A 23,135-nucleotide genomic window follows, 5' to 3' on the forward strand; every position below is an offset into this window, starting at 1 on the left:
CTTGGGCCTTCTGGGTCTCCACTAGCTTCTCAATCGCCGCCTTCATTGGCGCCAGCATTTCGCTTTTCAGCTCCTCAAAGTAGCGTTTAAGAAACCCCTGCTGCTCCTGTGACCACTGCGCCCATGCTGCTTGGTCTCCACCCGCCGCCATCTTGTTTTTCCTCCCTTGCACTTTTCTCTGCTCCAAGATCACTTTTTTCACCGCTCCACTCCTGGTCCAATCCATATAATGTCGGGGGGACCTTGCTGCCACCTTCCCACACTGGAAGCCGTCGAACAATTGCCATTGGGGCCCCTCTAGAGAGCCCAAAAGCCAGTTCCCGGCGGGAGCTGCCGAACGTGCGACCTACCTAGGCATAGCCGCAACCGGAAGTCAATTTTCCCATTCTTCACAACAAGGCAGCATGACCCCCTTGTGGATATCTTGTTACCATTGTAATCTTCGAGCCTACAAGTGGACTGCTTTATGAGCGGTTCGCCAATTGCTTGCTTTAAAGGTGGGGAGGTGATAATATTTGCGTGCGCTCCTGTGTCAATCTGAAATGTATCATTTCTCCATTTATTTGCAATGAGACAGTCCACTCCTTCATTGGATTGGATTGCATTTTGTTTATTGTCACGTTTACCAAGATACAGTGAAAAGTATTTTTCTGCGAGCAGCTCAAACAGATCATTTAACACATGAAAACAAAACAAAACAAAAAGAAAATACATAACAGGGCAACACAAGGTACACAATGTAAATACATAAATACCGGCATCGGGTGAAGCATACAGGCTGTAGTATTAATCAGGTCAGTCCAGAAGAGGGTCGTTTAGGAGTCTGGTAACAGCGGGGAAGAAGCTGTTTTTGAGTCTGTTCGTGCGTGTTCTCAGACTTTTGTATCTCCTGCCCGATGGAAGAAGTTGGAAGAGTGAGTAAGCCGGGTGGGAGGGGTCTTTGATTATACTGCCCGCTTTCCCAAGGCAGCGGGAGGTGTAAATGGAGCCAGTGGATGGGAGGCAGGTTTGTGTGATGGACTGGGCGGTGTTCACGACTCTCTGAAGTTTCTTGCTGTCCTGGGCCGAGCAGTTGCCATACCAGGCTGTGATGCAGCCCGATAGGATGCTTTCTATGGTGCATCTGTAAACGTTGGTAAGAGTCAATGTGGACATGCCGAATTTCCTTAGTTTCCTGAGGAAGTATAGGCGCTGTTGTGCTTTCTTGGTGGTAGCGCCGAGCTGGGTGGACCAGGACAGATTTTTGGAGATGTGCACCCCTAGGAATTTGAAACTGCGAACCACCTTCACCTCGGCCCCGTTGATGCTGACAGGGGTGTGTACGATACTTCACTTCCTGAAGTCAATTACCAGCTCTTTAGTTTTGCTGGCATTGAGGGAGAGATTGTTGTCGCTACACCACTCCACTAGGTTCTCTATCTCCCTCCTGTATTCGGACGCATCGTTATTCGAGATCCGGCCCACTATGGCCGTATCGTCAGCAAACCTGTAGATGGAGTTGTTGCCAAATTTTGCCATGCAATCGTGTGTGTATAGGGAGTAGAGTAGGGGGCTAAGTACTCCGCCTGGCAGGGCACCGGTGTTGAGGACTATTGTGGAGGAGGTATTGTTGTTAATTCTTACTGATTGTGGTCTGTGGGTCAGAAAGTCGAGGATCCAGTTTCAGAGTGAGGAGCCAATTTCGAGGTTTTGGAGCTTAGATATGAGCTTGGTTGGGATTATGGTGTGGAAGGCGGAGCTGTAGTCAATAAATAGGAGTCTCATGTAGGAGTCCTTGATGTCGAGGTGCTCTGGGGATGAGTGCAGAGCCAGGGAGATGGTGTCTGCTGTGGACCGGTTGCAGCGGTATGCGAATTACAGTGGATCAAGGCGCTCTGGGAGTGTGGAGTTGATGCGCTTTATGACCAATCTCTCGAAGCACTTCATTACGACTGACGTCAGGACCACCAGACGGCCACTGGAGGGGAAGCTCCAGGTGGTGGAGTTCCCAGGTATCTGCGACTCTTGTCCTTCTAGATGGTAGTGGTTGTGTGTTTGGAAGGCGTTGTCTCAGGAACCTTGGTGAGTTGGACCATAAGACATAAGAGCAGAATTAGGCCACTCGGCCCATCGAGTCTGCTCCGCCATTCAATCATGGCTGATATTTTCTCATCCCCATTGTCCTGCCTTCTCCCCATAACCCCTGATCCCCTTATTAATCAAGAATCTATCTGTCTCTGTATTAAAGACACTCAGTGAATTGGCCTCCACAGCCTTCTGCAGCATAGAGTTCCACAGATTCACCACCCTCTGGCTGAAGAAATTCCTCCTCATCTCTGTTTTAAAGGATCGCCCCTTTAGTCTGAGATGGTGCCCTCTGCTTCTAGGCTTTCCTACAAGTGGAAACATTCTCTCCACGTCCACTTCATCCAGGCCTCGCAGTATCCTGTAAGTTTCAGTAAGATCCCCCCTGATCCAACTAAACTCCAACGAGTACAGACGCAGAGTCCTCAACCGTTCCTCATACGACAAGTTCTTAATTCCAGGGATCATTCTTGTGAACCTCCTCTGGACCCTTTCCAAGGCAGCACATCCTTCCTTAGAAAAGGGGCCCAAAACTGCTCACAATACTCCAAATGGGGTCAGAGCCTTGTGCAGCCTCAGAAGTACATCCCTGATCTTGTACTCTAGCCCTCTTGACATGAATGCTAACATTGCATTTGCCTTCCTCACTACCGACTGAACCTGCACGTTAACCTTAAGAGAATCGTGAACAAGGACTCCCAAGTCCCTTTGTGCTTCTGCTTTCCGAAGCATTTCCCATTTAGAAAATAGTCTATGCCTAAATTCCTCCTTCCAAAGTGCATAACCTCACACTTTTCCACATTGTATTTCATCTGCCACTTCTTTGCCCAGTCTCCGAGCCTGTCCAAACCCTTCAGCACCCCTCTCGCTTCCTCGTTCTCCCCGTGTGTGCGTGGGATTCCCCACTGCAGTGCATCTTGTAAATGGTACACACGGCTGCCACTGTTCCTCAGTGGTGGAGGGAGTGAATGTTTGTGGAAGGAGGAGCAATCAAGCGGGGCTGCTTTGTCCTGGATGGTGTCGAGCTTCTTGAGTGTTGTTGCAGCTGCACTCATCCAGGCAAGTGGAGAGTTTTCCATCACTCTCCTGACTTGTGCCTTGTAGATGGTGGACAGGCTTTGGAGGGTCAGGAGGTGAGTTACTCGCCACAGGATTCCTAGCCCCTGACCTGCCCTGGTAGCCACAGTATTAAAATGGGTAGTCCAGTTCAGCTTCTGACCAATGGTAACCCCCAGGATGTTGATTGTGGGGATTCAACGACGGAAATGCCATTGAATGTCAAGGGACAATGGTTAGATCCTCTCTTGTAGGAGATGGTCATTGCCTGACACTGACACTTGTCAGCCCAGCCTGGATATTGTCCAGGTCTTGCTGCATTTGGACAAGGGCTGCTTCATTATCGGAGGAGTCGCAAATGCGGCTGAACATTGTGCAGTCATCACCGTACAGCCCCACAACTGACCTTATGATGGAAGGGAGCTCACTGATGAAGTCGCTGATGAAGATGGTTGGGCCTGGGACACGACCCTAAGGAACTCCTGCAGTGATCTTCTGGAGCTGAGATGATTGACCTCCAACCACCACAACCATCTTCCTTTGTGCCGGGTATGACTCCCACCAGCGGAGTGTTTCCCCCTGATTCCCATTGACTCCAGTATACCTCGGGCTCCTTGATGCCACTCGGTCAAATGCTGCCTTGATGTCAAGGGCAGTCACTCCCACCTCATCTCCGGCATTCAGCTCTTTTGTCCATGTTTGAACCAAGGCTGTAATGAGGTCAGGAGCTGAGTGACCCTGGGCGTAACCCAAACTGAGCGTCCGTGAGCAGGTTATTGCTGAGTAAGTGCCGTTTGATAGCTCTGTTGATGATTCCTTCCAACACTTTACTGATGATGGAGAGTAGACTGATAGGGCGGTAATTGGCTGGGTTGGATTTGTCCTGTTTCTTGTGTACAGATACACCTGGGCAATTTTCCACATTGCCGGGTAGATGCCAGTGTTGTATCTGTACTGGAACAGCTTGGCTCGGGGTGCGGCAAGTTCTGGAGCACAAGTCTATTGCCGGGATATTGTCAGGGCCCAGAGCCTTTGCAGTATCCAGTGCCTTCAGCCGTTTCTTGATAGAATAATAATCTTTATTAGTGTCACAAGTAGGCTCACATTAATACTGCAATGAAGTTACTGTGAAAATCCCCTTGTTGCCACACTCCGGTGCCTGTTCGGGTACACTGAGAGAGAATTCAGAATGTCCAATTCACCTAACAAGTCAGTCTTTCTGGACTTACATAGAAGATAGGAGCAGGAGGAGGCCTTTTGGCCCTTCGAGCCTGCTCCGCCTTCATCGCGATCATGGCTGATCATCCAACTCAATAGCCTAATCCTGCTTTCTCCCCATAGCCTTTGATCCCATTCTCCCCAAGTGCGATATCCAGCCGCCTCTTGAATATATTCAAAGTTTTAGCATCAACTACTTCCTGTGGTAATGAATTCCACAGGCTCACCACTCTTTGTGTGAAGAAATGTCTCCTTATCTCTCTTGTGGGAGGAAACCCACGCACTCACGGGGAGAACATGCAGACTCCGCACAGACAGTGATCCAAGCTGGGAATCGAACCCAGGCCCCAGGCTCGGTGAAGCAGCAGTGCTAGCCATTGTGTTATCGTGCCGTGTGTTGGAAAGGGTAAAGTGTCTGGAAAGGGTTAAGACGTTGATGTGTTGGGTGTTCTGAATCACATACAGGTCACCAACACTTGAAGTAGTGCAACACTATTTTATTAAAAGATTAACTATTTAAACATACTTGAACTGTGGGTAAATACGATACTAGCTTTAACTAAAGACCTTTGCCTTGTCCTAACCAGTTGATGCACTCAGCACATGGTGAATGTCTGTGTTGCAGGCTGCGAGCTCTGTGCTCCTAGCTAGCTGCTACTCGAATGAGCGGGAACTCTGATGCCCCCTGTCTTTATAGTGCGTGTGCTCTCACTGGTGATTGGTTGCGGTGTTGTGTATGTTGATTGGTCCCACTGTGTGTCCATCAGTGTGTGTCTGCACCATGATATACTGGTGTATATTATGACAACCCCCCTTTTATATTAAAAAAAATGTAGCTGCTTGACAATAAATAGTGTGTGGTGAATGTTCCTGACTATGTGTGTGTGAAATATTTACAGGACTATGTACATGAAACTAAGCTATTTACAGGGGAAGGAGCCTGGTGCAGAAAAAACAGTGTGTCACACAAATAACGAGATGAACACTATATACAAACCACTGGAACGATTAAACGGAAGAACAGAACAGACCAGAGAGTCCCTTCGTGCACAAAGTTCACAAATTAAGTCTCTGAGGTGGGCGGCAAATTCTGGTTGACCGCCTCAAGGGTGGGTCAGGAGCCACCGACTGAGGAGCGGGCTGGACTGCGTCAGAGTGAGGAGGATGCAGAGTAACCGGAATCTCCGCATAGTCCAGGTCAGGGACAACAGGAGGGCGAGGCAACAGTGGAGGATCACGTAGCGCGGAACGAGACGAAGGGCACGTCGATTATGGCGCAGAATGGAGCCATCCGGTAGACGAACCAGGAATGAGCGGGGGGGCCATCTGCCGAAGAACGACAGCAGTTACAGACCTGCCACCATCCGGAAGATGGATACGTACGTTGTCATCTGGAACCAGAGCAGGGAGATCAGCTGCACGGGAATCATGAGCCGCCTTGTGCTGTGCACGAGACAGCTGCATTCGTTGAAGGACCGGAACGTGGTCGAGGTCTGGGACGTGAATGGACGGCACCGTCGTCCACAGGGTGCGACCCATGAGCAGCTGGGCTGGTGACAGGCCAATGGACAGTGGGGCCGAGCGATAGGCCAGCAGGGCGAGGTATAAGTCGGATCCCGCATCGGCAGCCTTGCAGAGGAGCCGTTTGACTATGTGGACGCCCTTCTCCGCTTTGCCATTGGAATTGGGGGTACAGGGGACTGGGTGTCACATGCACAAAGTTGTACCTCCTGGGAAAGTTGGACCATTCCTGGCTTGCGAAGCTTGGGCCATTGTCCGACATCACAGTGAGTGGGATGCCGTGACGAGCAAAGGCACGGATGACTGCAGACGATGTGATGTTGTGCAAACGTACCACCTCCGGGTAGTTAGAAAAATAGTCTACAATCAGAAAATAATCCCTGCCCAGCGCGTGGAACAGGTCGATGCCGGCCTTGGACCAAGGGGACGTGACCAGCTCATGGGGCTGTAGGGTCTCACGTGGTTGGGCCGGCTGGAAGCGCTGACAGATGGGGCAGTTGAGCACTGTGTTGGCGATGTCGTCATTGATGCCGGGCCAGTACACTGCCTCTCGGGCCCGTCGGCGGCACTTCTCCACGCCAAGATGGCCCTCGTGTAGCTGTTCCACAACGAGCTGGCGCATGCTGTGCGGGATGACAATGCAGTCCAGCTTCAGGAGGGCACCATCGACTATCGCCAGATCGTCTCTGATGTTGTAGACCTGCGGGCATTGGCCCTTGAGCCACCCGTCTGTTAGGTGGCGCATGACACGCTCTGGCAGGGGGTCAGCCGCTGTCTCGTGCCGAATTTGGACGAGGCGTTCATCCGTGGCAGGTAGATTGGAGGCCACGAAGGCCACATGGGCGTCAACCTGGCAGACGAATCCCGCTGGGTCACACGGGGTGTTGACTGCCCTGGACAGAGTGTCGGCTATGATCAGGTCTTTGCCCGGGGTGTATACGAGCTGGACGTCGTATCGCCGGAGTTTGAGCAGAATGCGCTGGAGGCGAGGCGTCATGTCGTTCAAGTCTTTCTGTATTATATTGACCAGAAGGCGATGGTCGGTCTCGACGGTGAATTGGGGAAGGCCGTACATATAATCATGAAACTTGACGACACCGGTCAAAAGGCCCAGGCACTCCTTTTCTATCTGCGCGTAGCACTGTTCCGTGGGGGACATGGCACGTGACGCATATGCAACGGGGGCCCATGATGAGGCCTCATCGCTTTGCAGGGGCACTGCCCCAATGCCAGATTGGCTGGCATCAGTCGAAATTTTTGTCTCTTTCGCTGGATCAAAAAAGGCCAATACCGGGGCCGTGGTAAGTTTGGTTTTAAGTTCTTTCCATTTGCGCTCGTGGGCAAGAAGCCATTGGAAGTCTGTCGTCTTCCTGACCAGGTTCCTGAGAGCTGTGGTATGAGAGGCGAGGTGAGGGATGAACTTCCCTAGGAAGTTGACCATGCCCAGAAATCGGAGGACCGCCTTCTTGTCCTCTGGCTTTTTCATGTCCGTGATAGCAGCCACCTTGTCCGCATCCGGCCACACACCCAACTGGGAGATGCGGTCCCCTAGGAACTTGAGTTCCGTCTGACCGAAGGAACATTTGGCTCTGTTGAGGCGTAGGCCCTGCTCCCGTATGCGTTTGAACACGCGCTGGAGGCCACTGGCATGCTCCTGCAGGGTGGTGGACCAAATGATTATGTCGTCGACATAGACGCGAACACATTCAATTCCTTCCATCATTTGTTCCATGATCCTGTGGAACACTTCTGACGCCGATATGATCCCAAACGGCACCCTGTTGTAACAATATCTGCCAAAAGGGGTGTTAAAGGTACACAGATTCCGACTGGATCTGTCTAGTTGGATTTGCCAGAATCCTTTTGAGGCGTCAAGTTTGGTGAAGAGCTTGGCGCGAGCCTTCTCACATGTAATCTCTTCGCGCTTGGGGATCGGATGATTCTCCCTCATTATGTTGCGATTCAGATCCTTTGGATCAATGCAGATTCTGAGATCGCCTGAAGGCTTTTTTACGCACACCATGGAACTGACCCAGTTGGTTGGTTCCGTAACTCTGGAGATCACTCCTTGGTCTTGGAGGTCCTGCAGCTGCTGCTTGAGGCGGTCCTTGAGGGGTGCTGGGACTTTGCGAGGTGCATGCACCACAGGCGTGGCATTCTGTTTGAGTAGGATCTTGTAAGTATATGGGAGCGTGCCCATGCCTTCGAAGACGTCGCGGTGCTGGTCGATGATGGCGTTGAGTTGTGCCCTGAAGTCAGCATCCTGGAAGGCAGACGTGTCATCAGGAGAGAGAGAGTGAACTCTTTGAACGAGATTTAGCAGCTTGCACGCCTGTGCACCAAGCAGAGAGTCCTTCGAGGAGCCCATGATCTCGAAAGGAAGGATGGCTTTTCGTGACTTGTGCGTCACTTCGAGTTGGCATGAGCCAGTAGCAGGAATGATGTTGTCATTCTAGTCCAATAGCTGGCAGGTCGATGGAAGAATGGTTGGTTTGACACAAAGGCTTTGAAAAGCAGAACACGCCATGAGATTGGCGGAGGCGCCAGTGTCCAGGCGGAATCGTATTTGGGACCGGTTGACCGTCAGGGTGGCACACCACTCACCGTCTGGATCGATGCTGTATACCGACAGCTGCTGGTGTCTTTGCTTCGGGGACAGCCTGTTTTTCATTACGACACCGACTCGAAAAGGCACCTTCGAGTCCTCGGTGTCCCTGCTGTGTGAGAGGTTGGAATCGGACTCATTGACCGTGGGTTGAATTGCCCGAACATTCCTGCGAGGCTGGCTGAAGCGATATGAATTGGAAGGCTGAGCTGCTCGACAGCAGGCAGCATAGTGGGCAAGTCTTCCACATCGTACGCATTGTCGAGATTTTACGGGGCATTGCCGCTTTAAATGGGCGGAGCCACAGTTGCTGCACGTTGTGACGTCAGCACGTTCACTGCGCCACCGTGCATGCATGGTGCGGTCATGCATGGTGCGCGCCTGCGCATTACGTTCCTCCACGTCGCCGTCCCCTCGTTTGGTGTGTACAAGCGCGGGAGTCTGCAAAAAGCGCGCGAAATGGCCGCCCTCATCCAGGCTGAGGCCCTGGAGGTGCTCAATCACTTGGACCCGTTCTGCCTCGTGGGGACCATGCCCACCGTTTCAGCCGCTTGTATATGGGAATACCGACTCGTGGCATTTTCATGTCGAACACAGGTCTCGATGGCGGTCGCGAGGGTGAGTTGCTTTACTTTAAGGAGCTGCTGCCATAGGGGGTCCGACTGAACACCAAAAACGATCTGGTCGCGTATCATGGAGTCGGAGGTGGGCCCTTAGCTGCAAGATTGCGCAAGGATGCGGAGGTGCTTTAGATAGGATTGGAAAGGTTCATCCTTACCCTGCAAACGCTACTGCAACACGTAGCGTTCAAAACTTTCATTCACCTCCACGCTGCAGTGAGTGTCAAATTTGAGGAGAACCGTCTTGAACTTCGTCTTGTCTTCGTCATCTGCAAAGTTGAGAGAGTTGCAAATGTGGCTGGCATGGTCCCCGGCCGTGGAGAGGAGAAGAGCAATCTTTCTGGTGTCCGAGGCGCCCTCCCTGTCCGTGGCTTCGAGGAAGAGCTGGAAGCGAAGTTTGAAAATCTTCCAGTTGGCCCCGAGGTTGCCGGCGATGCGGAGCGGCGGTGGCGGGCTGATGATGTCCATGTTGCAGGATGACGGAATGCTGGCGGAAGGCAGATCACTTGCAGGTAGGTCTAAGAAGTGCTAGTATGCAACCACTCCTGGTATCATGATGTGTTGGGTGTTCTGGATCACATATTGGTCACCAACACTTGAAGTAGTGCAACACTATTTTATTGAAAGATTAACTATTTAAACATACTTGAACTGTGGGTAAATACGATACCAGCTTTAACTAAATACCTCTGCCTTGTCCTAACCAGTTGATGCACTCAGCACATGGTGAATGTCTGTGTTGCAGGCTGGGAGCTCTGTGCTCCTAGCTAGCTGCTACTCGAATGAGCGGGAACTCTGATGCCCCCTGTCTTTATAGTGCGTGTGCTCTCACTGGTGATTGGCTGCGGTGTTGGTATGTTGATTGGTCCCACTGTGTGTCCGTCAGTGTGTGTCTGCACCATGATATACTGGTGTATATTATGACAAACGTGTCTAGAAAGGGTTGATGTGTTTAAAGGGTTAACAGGTGGGATATTCTATTGTGTGACGTTGATGATGATGTAACAATGACTCTCGTCAGTCATGTGTTCGACTCTCGAGGGAGAGTTTGGAATCATGCCTAAGAGCTACGTGCCTATTCTGTAACCGGTTCAGAAGTAATCCTAATAAACAAGTGTTGAAGCAGATACTAAAGTCTGTCTCCAGTCTGTCTGAGAACCACGTCCCAGACCCAGAGTCCGAGCCAAAGAACCCAATCTCAGAACATGGTGGCAGCTCAGAACAGGCGGGTGTCAATGGCAAAGCCAGCATTTGTTGTCCATCCCTAATATCTACACAGACTAATGGAGCCACTCACTGACACAAACAGTGATGCTCCCTTCGCTAGTTATAGTTAAGTTTGTAAACAGTCAACAGAATTGTCTCCCCAAAAAGAAACAGCTGTGTTCCAGCACCACCAGCAAAGTCAGTAATGCAGGACAAATAAATCTCTGGAGACCCGATCTCAACCAGCAGGTGGCGGTGTGGCTCCACGGAAATTAGGATTTGTATGTAAAAAATGTTTTTATTTATTTACCTGAATAAAGATCAAAACAGAGGAACCCTGGAGAGACAGCCTCAGATATTAGTGACTGAAGTGAAGGTGTGTGAACTAATTGAACATTGAAATATATTTGAGGGTCTGAATAACACAAAGATTCTGAGAAATTGCTGGGTTAAAAATAAATCCAGAAACAGTTTGTGGTTTTAGGTTTACTGTTTTGCTGACATGTAATGTTGTTGCATCAAGTAAACTATATTTATACAATCTAACAATTCGATCTGTTGTAATAAAAGCAAAATACTGAGACTGCTGGAAATCAACTGAAAAAGATTCATATTCCACTCGAGACGTCAACTATGTTTCCCTCTCCACAGACTGGACCTAGAACATAGAACGTACAGTGCAGAAGGAGGCCATTCGGCCCATCGAGTCTGCACCGACCCACTTAAGCCCTCACTTCCACCCTATTCCCGTAACCCAATAACCCCGCCTCACCTTTTTGGTCACTGAGGGCAATTTATCATGGCCAATACACCTCACCTACACGTCTTTGGACTGTGGGAGGAAACCGGAGCACCCGGAGGAATCCCACACAGACACGGGGAGAACGTGCAGACTCCGCACAGTAAAATGAAACTGCTGAACATTTTTCCAGAACTTTCTGTTTTTATTATTAATTTGATCTGCTGGTTAATTGAACAGGGAAACATGTTGTTCCAGTCTCACCAGGAGCTGCTGCATGGGTTTTTAAAAATCTTATTTTATTGCTGTAATACCATTCGCAGCCAGGGGGAGGTGGTGTCCAATTTCACTTTCATTCGCACATTCGAACTATCCACCAATGTCCCAGTTATTAAACTAGGAGGACATTCTTATCCTCTCTGTACTCAGAATACAGGCTCAGATTTGTGAATTCAACTCCTGACACACAGCAAGATCCCAAACTGGGAAATCTCACTCTCCCAACCTGGGATTTTCTGAACATTGTCCAGACTGGCTGTGTGGAATTTCCCGATAGGGACTCGATGTGTGACAGGAACATGGAAGTGGGAAGTCCAGGCTCATGTTTATTTTCCCTCCTTTGTTTCTGATTCAATTCTCTTTCAGGTGTGAAGAAAGGTCCTGCCTGAATTGTCTGATCAGCGATTAAGCATTTTGAGTTGTTGAATTCCTGCCAGTACCAGGTATCCAGCAGCAGGTGGCGATACTGCGCTGTAAAACTTTACTGATCTTTGTACAGCTCGACATCACCATCGTGTGGCTGCAATCGGCACTACAATGAACTGCAAGGGAAAGTTCAAGATATTTAATTTCCTTTTTATTTTAATCCTCTGACGTTTTTATTTGTGTTGTTTTTATTTACAGTCTGATTGGGATTTTACAATTTGCAAATTAACCAACACATTTAGTGACAAACTGTTGTCTATGGATGTTTCTGACCCCCAACCCCTGACCTCTGCCCCTGACCCTCAAGTCATTGTGATGTCAGGGATGATGTCACCGCCCTGAGGCCCCGCCCCTTTCCCAATCCGGATCAGAACCGGAGCAGATTCTCAGAAACTGGTTTACATCCCAAGTCCAGAAGAAAGGATAAAGTTTCTCAGTGAATTTATTCCCGGTGAAGGTGTGGAGATGGGACTTGGTGTCCACGTTGTAAAATGAAACTGTCCCAGACTCATAACTGAGATAAACTCCCACCTTCCCGGGGATCTGACCGACACGGAGACGGGATTGAGGAGAGGAATTTATATAAAACTGATCAACCTCCCGCCCAATGGTCCAGAATCCAGTCTCTGGGCTCAGTCTGACCCAGTCCTTCCTCTCCACAGACTCTGCGGCTACTCCCAGACTCCAGCCCCGATTCCCCGTCACCTCCACCTCCCAGTAATGTCTCCCCGATGTGAATCCCCCTGAGCCCAGCGCACATTCCCAGTCTGTAAACCTCTTCCTGGTGTCAGGGAGACTCCTCTGGGTCCGGGCCCGTCTCAGACTCTTCAGATCCTCAGACACCTCGAGCCAGGGATTCGCTGTTTCCACATCCAGGGTCACAGAGACTGGGAGAAAATACAGAAAATTAGAGACTCGGGGGGAGAGACTCACTGGGGATCAGGGGAGCGACTCACTAGGGATCGGGGGGAGACTCACTGGGGATCGGGGGAGACTCACTGGGAATCGGGGAGAGACTCACTGGGAATCGGGGAGAGACTCACTGGGGATCGTCGGGAGATTCACGGGATCGGGGAGAGACTCACTGGGGATCGGGGGGAGACTCACGGGATCGGGGAGAGACTCACTGGGGATCGGGGGAGACTCACTGGGAATCGGGGAGAGACTCACTGAGGATCGGGGAGAGACTCACTGGGGATCGGGGGGAGACTCACGGGACCGGGGGAGAGACTCACTGGGAATCGGGGGGAGACTCACGGGATCGTTGAGAGAGACTCACTGGGGATCTGGGGGGGAGACTCACTGGGGATCGGAGAGAGACTCACGGGATCGGGGAGAGACTCACTGGGGATCGGGAAGACACTCACTGGGGATCGGGGGAGACTCACTGGGGATCGGGGGAGACTCACTGGGGATCGGGGGGAGACTCACTGGGGATCAGAGGGAGACTCACTGGGGATCGGGGGGAGAGACTCACTGGGGATCAGAGAGAGACTCTGGGGATCGGGTGAGACTCACTGGGGTTCGGGGGCAGAGACTCTCTGGGGATCGGGGGGAGACTCACTGGGGATCGGGGGGAGACTCACTGGGGATCGGGGGAGAGACTCACTGGGGATCGGGGGACTCACTGGGGAATGGGTGGAGACTCACTGGGGATCGGTGAGAGACTCACTGGGGATCGGCGAGAGAGACTCACTGGGGATCGGGGGGGGACTCACTGGGGATCGGGGGAGAGACTCACTGGGGTTCGGGGGAGACTCACTGGGGATCGGGGGGAGAGACTCACTGGGGATCGGGGGAGACTCACTGGGGATCGGGGGGAGAGACTCTCTGGGGATCGAGGGGAGAGACTCACTGGGGATCGGTGGGAGACTCACTGGGGATCGGGGAGAGACTCTCTGGGGATCGGAGGAGAGACTCACTGGGGATTGGGGAGAGACTCACTGGGGATCGGGGGGGAGACTCACTGGGGATCGGGGGGAGACTCACTGGAGATCGGGGGAGAGACTCACTGGGGTTCGGGGGAGACTCACTGGGGATCGGGGGGAGAGACTCACTGGGGATCGGGGGAGACTCACTGGGGATCGGGGGGAGAGACTCTCTGGGGATCGGGGGGAGAGACTCACTGGGGATCGGGGGAGGGACTCACTGGGGATCGGAAGAGAGATTGACTGGGGATCGGGGGGAGAGACTCACTGGGGATCGGGGGGAGACTCACTGGGGATCTGGGAGAGACTCACTGGGGATCGGGGGAGGGACTCACTGGGGATCGGGGCGAAAGACTCACTGGGGATCGGGGGGAGAGACTCACTGGGGATTGGGGAGTGACTCACTGGGGATCGGGGGTAGAGACTCACTGGGGATCGGGGGGAGACTCACAGTGGCTCGGGGAGAGACTCACTGGGGATCGGGGGGGAGACTCACTGAGGATCGGGGAGAGACTCTGTGTGAGTGTGTGTAACTGTGTGTGTAACTGTGTGTGTGTGTGTAAAACTGTATGTGTGTAACTGTGTGTAACTGTGTGTCACTGTGTGTGTGTGTAACTGTGTGGGTGTAACTCTGTGTGTAACTCTGTGTGTGTAACTGTGTGTGTGTGTGTAACTGTGTGGGTATGAAACTGTGTGTGCGTGTGTGTAACTGTGTGTGTAACTGTGGGTGTGTGAAAGTGTGTGTGTGTATAACTGTGTGTGTGTGTGTGCGCGTGTAACTGGGTGGGTGTAACTGTGTGTGTGTGTAACTGTGTATGTGTGTAACTGTGTGCGTGCGTGTAACTGTGTGTATGCGTGTGTGTAACTGTGTTTAACTGTGTGTGCATGTGTGTGTGTGGGTGTGTAACTGTGTGTGTGTGTGTGTGTAACTGTGTGTGTGTGTGTGCGTGTAACTGTGTGTGTGCGTGTAACTGTGTGTGTGTGTGTGTAACTGTGTGTGTAACTGTGTGTGTGTGTAACTGTGTGTGTGGGTGTGTGTGTAACTGTGTGTGTGTAACTGTGTGTGTGTGTTTGTGGGGGTGGGTGGGTGACGTCATCAAAATAAACTAATCTCTTCTCAAATTTAGATGAAGATCTCAACACCGAGATATTTCCGTTCTGCTCCGTGGAAACAAATATGGCGGATTCTCCGCTTCACGGCACCGGAAGTGCGATCGGGCGGAGATTCGGGCGTAATGCACAAATCGAGGTTTGTGCCCGGCACTGATTCCGACGCCAGGCTCCAGTCCCTCCCTGGCGGTGAAATCAAAGTTTGTGCCCTGCAGCGGGCCCATGTAACACCCTCATTTACATAGATTTAAATCTAATCAGCGGATTGGACACAGTATGCTCCGCCCTTCCACGATGCTCCGCCCCTCTCAGGCAGAAGTCACGCGGGTGTGAATTAGTGCAAGTATTTCCAAACGGGGACTGGGCTCCATGGCTGCTGAGGGGCAGAGAGAGGGGAAAAAACCCTCAAAAAGCCTCAATAATTGTGGGACTTGCTGGGGGGGCTGCCTGGGCCGGGGGGAGTAACGGGGAGCGACTTGGTGACAGGTCTGTGCACTCGGGGTGTCCCCCTCGGGATCGGGGTGGCCTGGCTCAGACCCCCATTGCTGCAGTCTGGGTTTTAAACACACCCCTTTGGTGCTACTCACAGGCCCCTGGCTGCTCACTCTGCTGACTGCTCACTGTGTCCTGGAAATGTTCACAGAGCCTCTGGTCATTTGGGAGCCACCCAGGCCGCCCCTCTGGAAAGCCTCAGACCCCGGCTGAGCCATCACCGGGATGGGCGTGGCCAAGCTCAATCAGTGACACACCAGGTGCTGCCACTCCTCAGTTCACTCATCAGAAGCTCAGCCCCACTGCAGGGGAAGCAGGGGAATAGCAGAGCTCACCCCAAACAAAGCACACAGGCACCCAGGTGGCCCTGTGTGGGGAATGTATAGTGCTAATAATTCACCAGTGCATTTGTATCATGTTCTGCTGTTGTGTTATGTTGTTAACCCTGTGGGCTCCACCAGAAATTGGCTAGCTGTAACAAGACAGAGGGTGGTGGTTGATGGGAAATGTTCAGCCTGGAGTTCGGTTACTAGTGGTGTTCCACAAGGATCTGTTTTGTGGCCACTGCTGTTTGTCATTTTTATAAAAGATCTGGAGGAGGGCGTGGAAGGATGGGTGAGTAAATTTGCAGATGACTCTAAAGTTGGTGGAGTTGTGCACAGTGGGGAAGGATGTTGCAGGTTACAGAGGGACATAGATAAGCTGCAGAGCTGGGCTGAGAGGTGGCAAATGGAGTTTAATGCAGAAAAGTGTGAGGTGATTCATTTGGAACGAGTAACAGGAATACAGAGTACTGTGCTAATGGTAAGATTCTTGGCAGTGTAGATGAGCAGAGAGATCTTGGTGTCCATGTACATAGATCCCTGAAAGTTGCCACCCAGGTTGATAGGGTTGTTAAGAAGGCGTACGGTGTGTTAGCTTTTATTGGTAGAGGGATTGAGTTTCTGAGCCATGAAGTCATGTTGCAGCTGTACAAAACCCTGGTGCGGTCGCATTTGGAGTATTGTGTGCAGTTCTGGTCGCCAGATTATAGGAAGGATGTGGAAGCATTGGAAAGGGTGCAGAGGAGATTTACCAGGACGTTGCCTGGTATGGAGGGAAGGTCTTATGAGGAAAGGCTGAGGGACTTGAGGCTGTTTTCGTTAGAGAGAAGCAGGTTAAGAGGTGACTTAATGGAGGCATAAAAGATGATCAGAGGATTAGCTAGGGTGGACAGTGAGAACCTTATTCCTCGGATGGTGATGTCTAGCACGAGGGGACATAGCTTTAAACTGAGGGGAAATAGATATAGGACAGATATCAGAGTCAGGTTCTTTACTCAGAGAGTAGTAAGGGCGTGGAATGCCCTGCCTGCAACAGTAATGGACTCGCCAACACTAAGGGCATTTAAATGGTCATTGGATAAACATATGGACGATAATGGAATAGTGCTTTGGATTGGTTTCTCAGGTTGACGCAACATCGAGGGCCGAAGGGCCTGGACTGTGCTGTTATGTTCTATGTTCTGTGGGCCATTGTGTGGCTTCACCCACAGGGGGATATGTTGGGGCATGTACGGGCTCCGCCCATGGCTCCTCCCCTTGAAAGGAAGTATAAAGAGCAGCTAACCTGCAGGCGGTTCCCATTATTGTACCAGTCGCAGGCAGGCACTGTTCTAAGCTGATTAAAACCACGGTTTACTTCTCTTCGTGTCTTTGAGTGAATTGATGGTTGCATCACACTGCTAGCTGACAAGGGCACTGCCAGGCTGTCACTGACAATGTGTCAAGCTGCCATTTTCTGTGTGCTGGTGATCAGGCTGGGGGTGTCCAGCGTGTGTGTTGCGGAGGGAGCTGGGGACCCTCCCAAAGTGAGTTGGTGCTTGGGAGGGGGGGGGGGGGGGGGCTGTCGGGGTGGGTTCGGTGGCCTGGGAGATCGGGATATCATTTTAAAATGGCGTCCCGATCTCTCGCTGCACTGAGGAGTTCGGGCGAGCGGAGCTCCTCACTGCACAAAACGGGGCGATGAGCGGCCTCGGCCCCGCGTTCCCCACAGGCACCTTACCCAACGTGGGGGGCGTTTTATCGCCAAGTGTTTCTCGGCGCTGCGAGCGCCGAGAAACACGCGGTTAAATACGGTCACTCTGGGATTTTTGAGGAGGAAAGGTTCAGCTGGGAATGGCGGAGTTTCCACTTGTTGAAGTTTGTAAGACAGAGCTTCATCTGAGAGTTCCTGTATTGGTGATGTTTGGGGAGCTGACAGTTTCAGCTGACCAAGCTGAGAATGATGTTTAGAAAGTGGATTAGGTGCATGAATCAGACTTTAATTCCAATCAGGACCATTTTTATCCTCATTTCTTTATAACAAAGCTCTTAAACATTCTCTCTGCCGACGGATTCTCCGTTGCGCCGGCAGCGCTCCCACGCCCGCGGGTTTCCCGGCGGTGTGGGGTGGCCACAATGGGCAATCCCATTGGCAGGTGGCGGAGGCGGAGAATCCCGCTGCCGGTGAGGGCCGCTGCCCAGGAAAAGGGGGCTGGCGGACCGGAGAATCCCGCCCGGTGTCTTTGATATTTATATGGATAATGATTGAAATATAAGATATAAATCAGGACAGAGGAACTTATCTGAGTTTTACCAGGGTTAATGACATCCAGCATTTCTCTCCACACTGGGAACGGGAAAGGGCTGAAGAATTTTCCGATGGACAGGACACCATCTGCTAGTAACAGCTGATTAATCTCATCACCCATCCTGTAAAAAATATTAAAGATTTGATTATAAATTGACCATAAACACTTTGCTGAGTAATTTTACCAACTTGCCCTGAGTTTCAGTAAAGTTCATGTCCTACCTCCTCTTCCGAGATGCTACCTCCTGAAATAAACAAAACACAAATCTGAGTTGACAGAGACGGACTGTCTATATCCAGAAAGCAGAAATGACCCTCACATTGTTACAAGCTGCTGAGAATTGTCAATTCCCATTGCTGCAGACATGGAATAGAAAGAGGATGTTACACAAAGGATATTGAAGCACAGGAGAAAGTATCAAAAAGATTGACAGCAACTGAGAGGCTTCAACTAACAGCAAAGATTGATCAGCTTTACTGTAGAAAAGAGAAGACCTGATAGAGATCTTTCAAATGATGAAAGGGGTCGGGTTTGATAGATTCAGTGAAGATGTTTACACTGTAGAGAATCCAGAAATAGGGATAGAATCATAATATATGTCATGATATAGTAGCACGGTAGCACAAGTGGCTAGCACTGTGGCGTCACAGCGCCAGGGTCCCAGGTTCGATTCCCCACTGGGTCACTAACTGTGTGGAGTCTGCACGTTCTCCCCGTGTCTGCGTGGGTTTCCTCCGGGTGCTCCGGTTTCCTCCCACAGTCCAAAGACGTGCAGGTTAGGTGGATTGGCCGTGCTAAATTGCCCTTAGTGTCCAAAAAGGTTTGGAGGGTTATTGGGTTATGGGATTACAGTGGAAGTGAGGGCTTAAGTGGGTCGGTGCAGACTCGATGGGCCGAATGGCCTCCTTCTGCACAGTATGTTCTATGATATGCAAACATGCAGCTAATGAACACACAGAATTTGGACACGACCAATGAGCAGTCAGGACACTGAGGGGTGGTATCTCACGATAAAAGGGATGAGGCACTCACACCCCGCCTCTTTCCACAGACCAACATCTACAGAGTGAGACAGGGTGTATCCTCAGCATCACACCCCAGCACGTGGCTTAGAGCAAGGCTGGTTCAGTTAGACTGAGTTACTACATTTAGATTAGCAGAGAGTCGAACTCATTGAGAACTGTGCTAATAGTTCAATGAAACACATTGAACTCACTTCAAAGTTTGGAGCAACTTTTACTCAAAACTGCATCAAGTGGCAGCTTGTGTTCTTCCAAATTACATAACACAACCATAAAGTTACAAATAAATCCAATCGGGAGTTCAGGAGAAACTTCTTTGCCGGGAGAGTGATGGGAATGTGGAACTCACTGTCACACGGGGTGGAATTTACTCCAGTCTGTCACAGCAGCGAGCATGGTGTCCGGACACAGGGAATCACACGAGAGGACACGGCTCAGTCTGTCGATGGCAGGAAAACCTCCCGGGATTAAGTCAGAGTCGGGAAGGGGTCAATGCACCGGACTAGCGGCAGGAAGTTAATTTGTCTCATTAATGAGTTTGTGAAGCCAGTTTAAACCTGATTCCAACATCATTAACTGCTGCTTTTCCAATTCAGTTTAAATCCCAGGGGTTGGATTTTATGAGGATCCCCCTTCCCGTAATCGGGAACGCCGCGACCCTGGGATTGAAAATGACTGTGTAAAGAGATTGAAAGGTGCTGAGCACTGACCCTCCAGCAGGATGGCTTCAGGAAATGTGTTTGTGATATTCCGATAAGAATCATCATTAAAAGGACAAGATCCAAGGGTCTGGCACTGCAGCCAAGAAGGAGGGTCAAAAACGGTCAACCTGGCTCCCGGGCCTGCAATTCACACCAGAAGGAGCAGCCGGGTGGGGAATTGTAATTTATCAGCCAAATCCGAGGGGGATTGGGGCTGAGGTTTTAAAATAACTTCAGTGTAACATCCAAATCCGGGGGGGATTTGGGTTTGAATTGAGGAACGTTTGGGCTGAAATGTGGGGTTTTGTCTGTGGATTTTCAGGAGAGGCTTTTTAATAAGTTGTGGTGATTTGTGTGTTTATGTGGAAGCCGAGGTTAAATTGTGGAGGGATTTCAATTGGAAAACCAATTAAATGCTGTGTGATGTGATTTACACTAGTTTAGAGCTCTTTGTATTCGGGTGTTGGGAGTGTTTTCACTAAACAACAAGTTTGTGGTTGAGCCAATCCCCGTGTCTGTGTAATTTTGTCCTTTACAAAATCCTCAAGTCGAGAACCATCAGTCAGTGGAAACGGGAGCGTGAACCTCTTACAGTCCCTCAATCAGGTACACAGTGCAACTGAACAAGGGCATTCCCGCTACATCCTCAATCCCACCACCTCTCCCCCCATCCCCTCCCAGAATCCCACCAGTAACCCCAATAGGGTTTGATTTTCAGGCTTCCCGTATTGTGAGACCCCTGCTCATTGCTGGGGGAATACCAGTGACAGCAGGATGAGAACATTCATTGCCCTGTGAAGGGGCTGAATTGGTTACAGGAAGGCTGTCCCACAAGACTTACCACCACAGACTTAATCTGTGTAGAGATGGAAAGACAACAGAAACTCCACACAGTGTCATTCCCCATGTCCCCTTCCACTCACCCCACACCCTGACTAAATGTACCCTGGGGGGGAACAGCATTAAATTCCACCCACCCAGGGAAAGCCAGGGCTACATTTAAGGAGAAGCTGGATACAGGTGAGGGAGAAAGGAACAGAAGGATATATTGACAGGGAAATGAAGTAGGATGGGAGGAGGCTCGTGTAGATCATGTGACTGTGAACTTTCACTGAACGAAACTGAAATATAATCCCTCACCTTCAAAAATCTCACTCCGTCTTTTTGTTCCAACTGGTTTTCCAACTTTGAGAGTTTCTCCTGAATAGAATTTAAATTCTCCTGAATTTCACAAAGATTTTCCTCCATTGGTTTTAGAATTTTTTCCTCTTCTTCCCTGAGATCTCGGATGAAACGCTGCTCTTTCTCAGTGAGAATCTGGTGCATTTTAGTGAACTCGGATGTGATGTGGCTCTGCAGACTGACCGACTGTTTCTACAAGAAGAAACATTAAAAATAATATGTTTCTGGAATAAAAACAACAAAATAATGGATTAAATTTGGAAGCTCAGCACAGGGAGACTTTACCCTAATTTGAGAAATCTTCTGTTTCTGCTGCTGCTCCATTTCTAGAACCGTCGATTTCTTCTCTGTGAGAGAATCGAATGAAGATTTCACCCCATCCTGGGATTGGGAGAGAAAATCAGAAAATAAAAGTGTAAGATCCTGAAAATGTGATCAGATAATCAGGGGATCAAATCTGTTCCCTTTTACCTTGTAGATTTCAACAGCTTTCTGAATCGGGATGAAGCGGTGTTCTCTGTGTTCCTGCGAATCGACACAATTCACACAGATCAATTTCTTGTCAGTTTCACAAAACAGCTTCAGTTCTTCCTGATGTTCCTCACAGTGAAGTTTACTTTCCTTCTCTTTCCCATTCAGCTTTAATTTCCGAGCTTTCTCAGCCAGATTTGCTAAGATCCGATTGGCCCTGAGGATTCTTTCTGGAAACTCCTGTCTACATTCTGGGCAGGAGTTTCTCTCCTTTTCCCAACACTGGGTGATACAGGAGCGGCAGAAGTTGTGTCCACACTCCAGTGAAACCGGATCAGTGAAGAAATCAAGACAAATGGGACAAATTGTCTCCTCGGTCCAACTGTCCTCCTGCTGTCTGGAAGCCATGTTCACACTCAGCACTTCCTGATTCAAACCACTTTCAGTTTCAATGTTCCTGCTCCGCTACTGAACATATTCAGTTCAGTAATTCCCTCATGATGTTCACTGCAATACTCACGGAATTCACCTGAGGAAGGAGCAGTGCTCTGACAGCTAGCAATCCGAAACAAACCTGTTGGACTTTAACCTGGTGTCAGACTTCTTACTGTGCCCACCCCAGTCCAATGCCGGCATCTCCACATCAAGGAATTATTGTTATTTGCTGCTCTCGGTCCTGCCCACTTTGAGAGCTGGAGACAAAACCCGGAGCAGAATCAAGCATAAACAGGGTTAGAGTGAACGACAGGGAATAATTGAACCCAGGCGATGGGAGTGAAGGTCTGTTGGTGGTGGGGGTGGGTGGAGAGAGGATGGGAGGAGGTGGGGATTGTGTCCTGTGAGTGACTGGCAGCCTGCTGCTCTCCTTCATATACTTCTGTCTCAAAGCAGCCCCAGGCACGGATGGTCAAGTTGTGTTTTACTTTGTGGGAAACACAAACTGAAACATATTGTCCAGCTCCTCCTGACCTGTCCCTTTACGTAAACCCAGCCTGACTCCAACTCAAGTTAGATGTTTGGTATTTATTTGTTATGAATTTTGACTGAAACTTATATCACTGTGAAAATGAAGATTTTTTGATAAAAATCAGCTTTGGAGAATTACAAGGTTGTCTGAATTTTTTCCAAGAATAATATTTGAATTAAAAGCGAGTCTGAAATGTCTCTGGTGCTGGCTGACTCCTCCCCCAGCCCTCAGGGCTTTTCATACTGATGATGGGGGTGTTGGTTGAGTTCATTTGTTGAACAAGCTGCACAGTGAGTATATTGAAGTGGGTGAGGTTTGTACAGAGCCGCTCTCTGCTCTGAGGCAGCTATTGCTGCACTCGTGTAATGTGTGTCACAGTGTAGCAGCTGAAAGGCTGCAGCTTTTAACTTTACACTTGTCCTTTCCCTCGATACTAAACAAGCTGGAGGGCCTCAGCAGCTCTTTCTACATCCAGACCATTGGTCTTGTCTGTCTCCTTCCGCACTGTCAGCCAATGAAGACTTTACTATTTGACCCATGGCTGGGGTTTCAAATCAGAGTTTTCCTTCTCCAGGGCAGGCTGCCAATCAAAGCTGCCAATCGGGAACGGCCTGGTTTTGAGGAGGCAGACACTCACTTTCACATCTCTGCCCAAACAGGGATCGGTGTGTGAAGCCGGGCAGAGGCAGTTTGATTCGGAGGGACTATTTCACACACTGACCAGATGGGACTTTTTGTGAATGACGAGAATCTCCATTCTCTTCAGCATCCTGGTCATTCCTGACCCTTTTTCACAATCCATAAGGAAGTAACTCCGTGCTGCTCTTTGACGCATTGGGTGGGATTTTGCTCTCTGTGCACAGAGAGCTGGTTAGAGAGAGAAAGCCGTTGTGTAGCTCTCCAGCTGCACAGCTGAG

At 50.2% G+C, this 23,135-nt stretch overlaps 1 protein-coding gene across 2 annotated transcripts; it reads right to left on the reverse strand.

The window, feature by feature from the left end:
• Positions 1 to 11,868: 11,868 nt before the first annotated feature.
• LOC140390518 (zinc-binding protein A33-like) lies at positions 11,869 to 21,988 on the reverse strand. Of its 2 annotated transcripts, XM_072475688.1 has the most exons (6): positions 21,252 to 21,988; positions 21,066 to 21,161; positions 20,739 to 20,972; positions 18,097 to 18,119; positions 17,881 to 17,996; positions 11,869 to 12,621 (listed from the first exon to the last, which is right to left on the reverse strand). In XM_072475688.1, exons 1-6 carry the CDS (start codon positions 21,657 to 21,659, stop codon positions 12,065 to 12,067), a joined length of 1,434 nt encoding a protein of 477 aa, XP_072331789.1. In that variant the 5' UTR covers positions 21,660 to 21,988; the 3' UTR covers positions 11,869 to 12,064. The 2 variants fall into 2 exon arrangements, with proteins under 2 accessions (XP_072331789.1, XP_072331790.1); XM_072475689.1 differs by lacking the exon at positions 21,066 to 21,161.
• Positions 21,989 to 23,135: the final 1,147 nt, after the last annotated feature.

This window comes from Scyliorhinus torazame, chromosome 14 (assembly GCF_047496885.1).
Source record: "Scyliorhinus torazame isolate Kashiwa2021f chromosome 14, sScyTor2.1, whole genome shotgun sequence".
NCBI classification, from domain to species: Eukaryota; Metazoa; Chordata; class Chondrichthyes; order Carcharhiniformes; family Scyliorhinidae; genus Scyliorhinus; species Scyliorhinus torazame.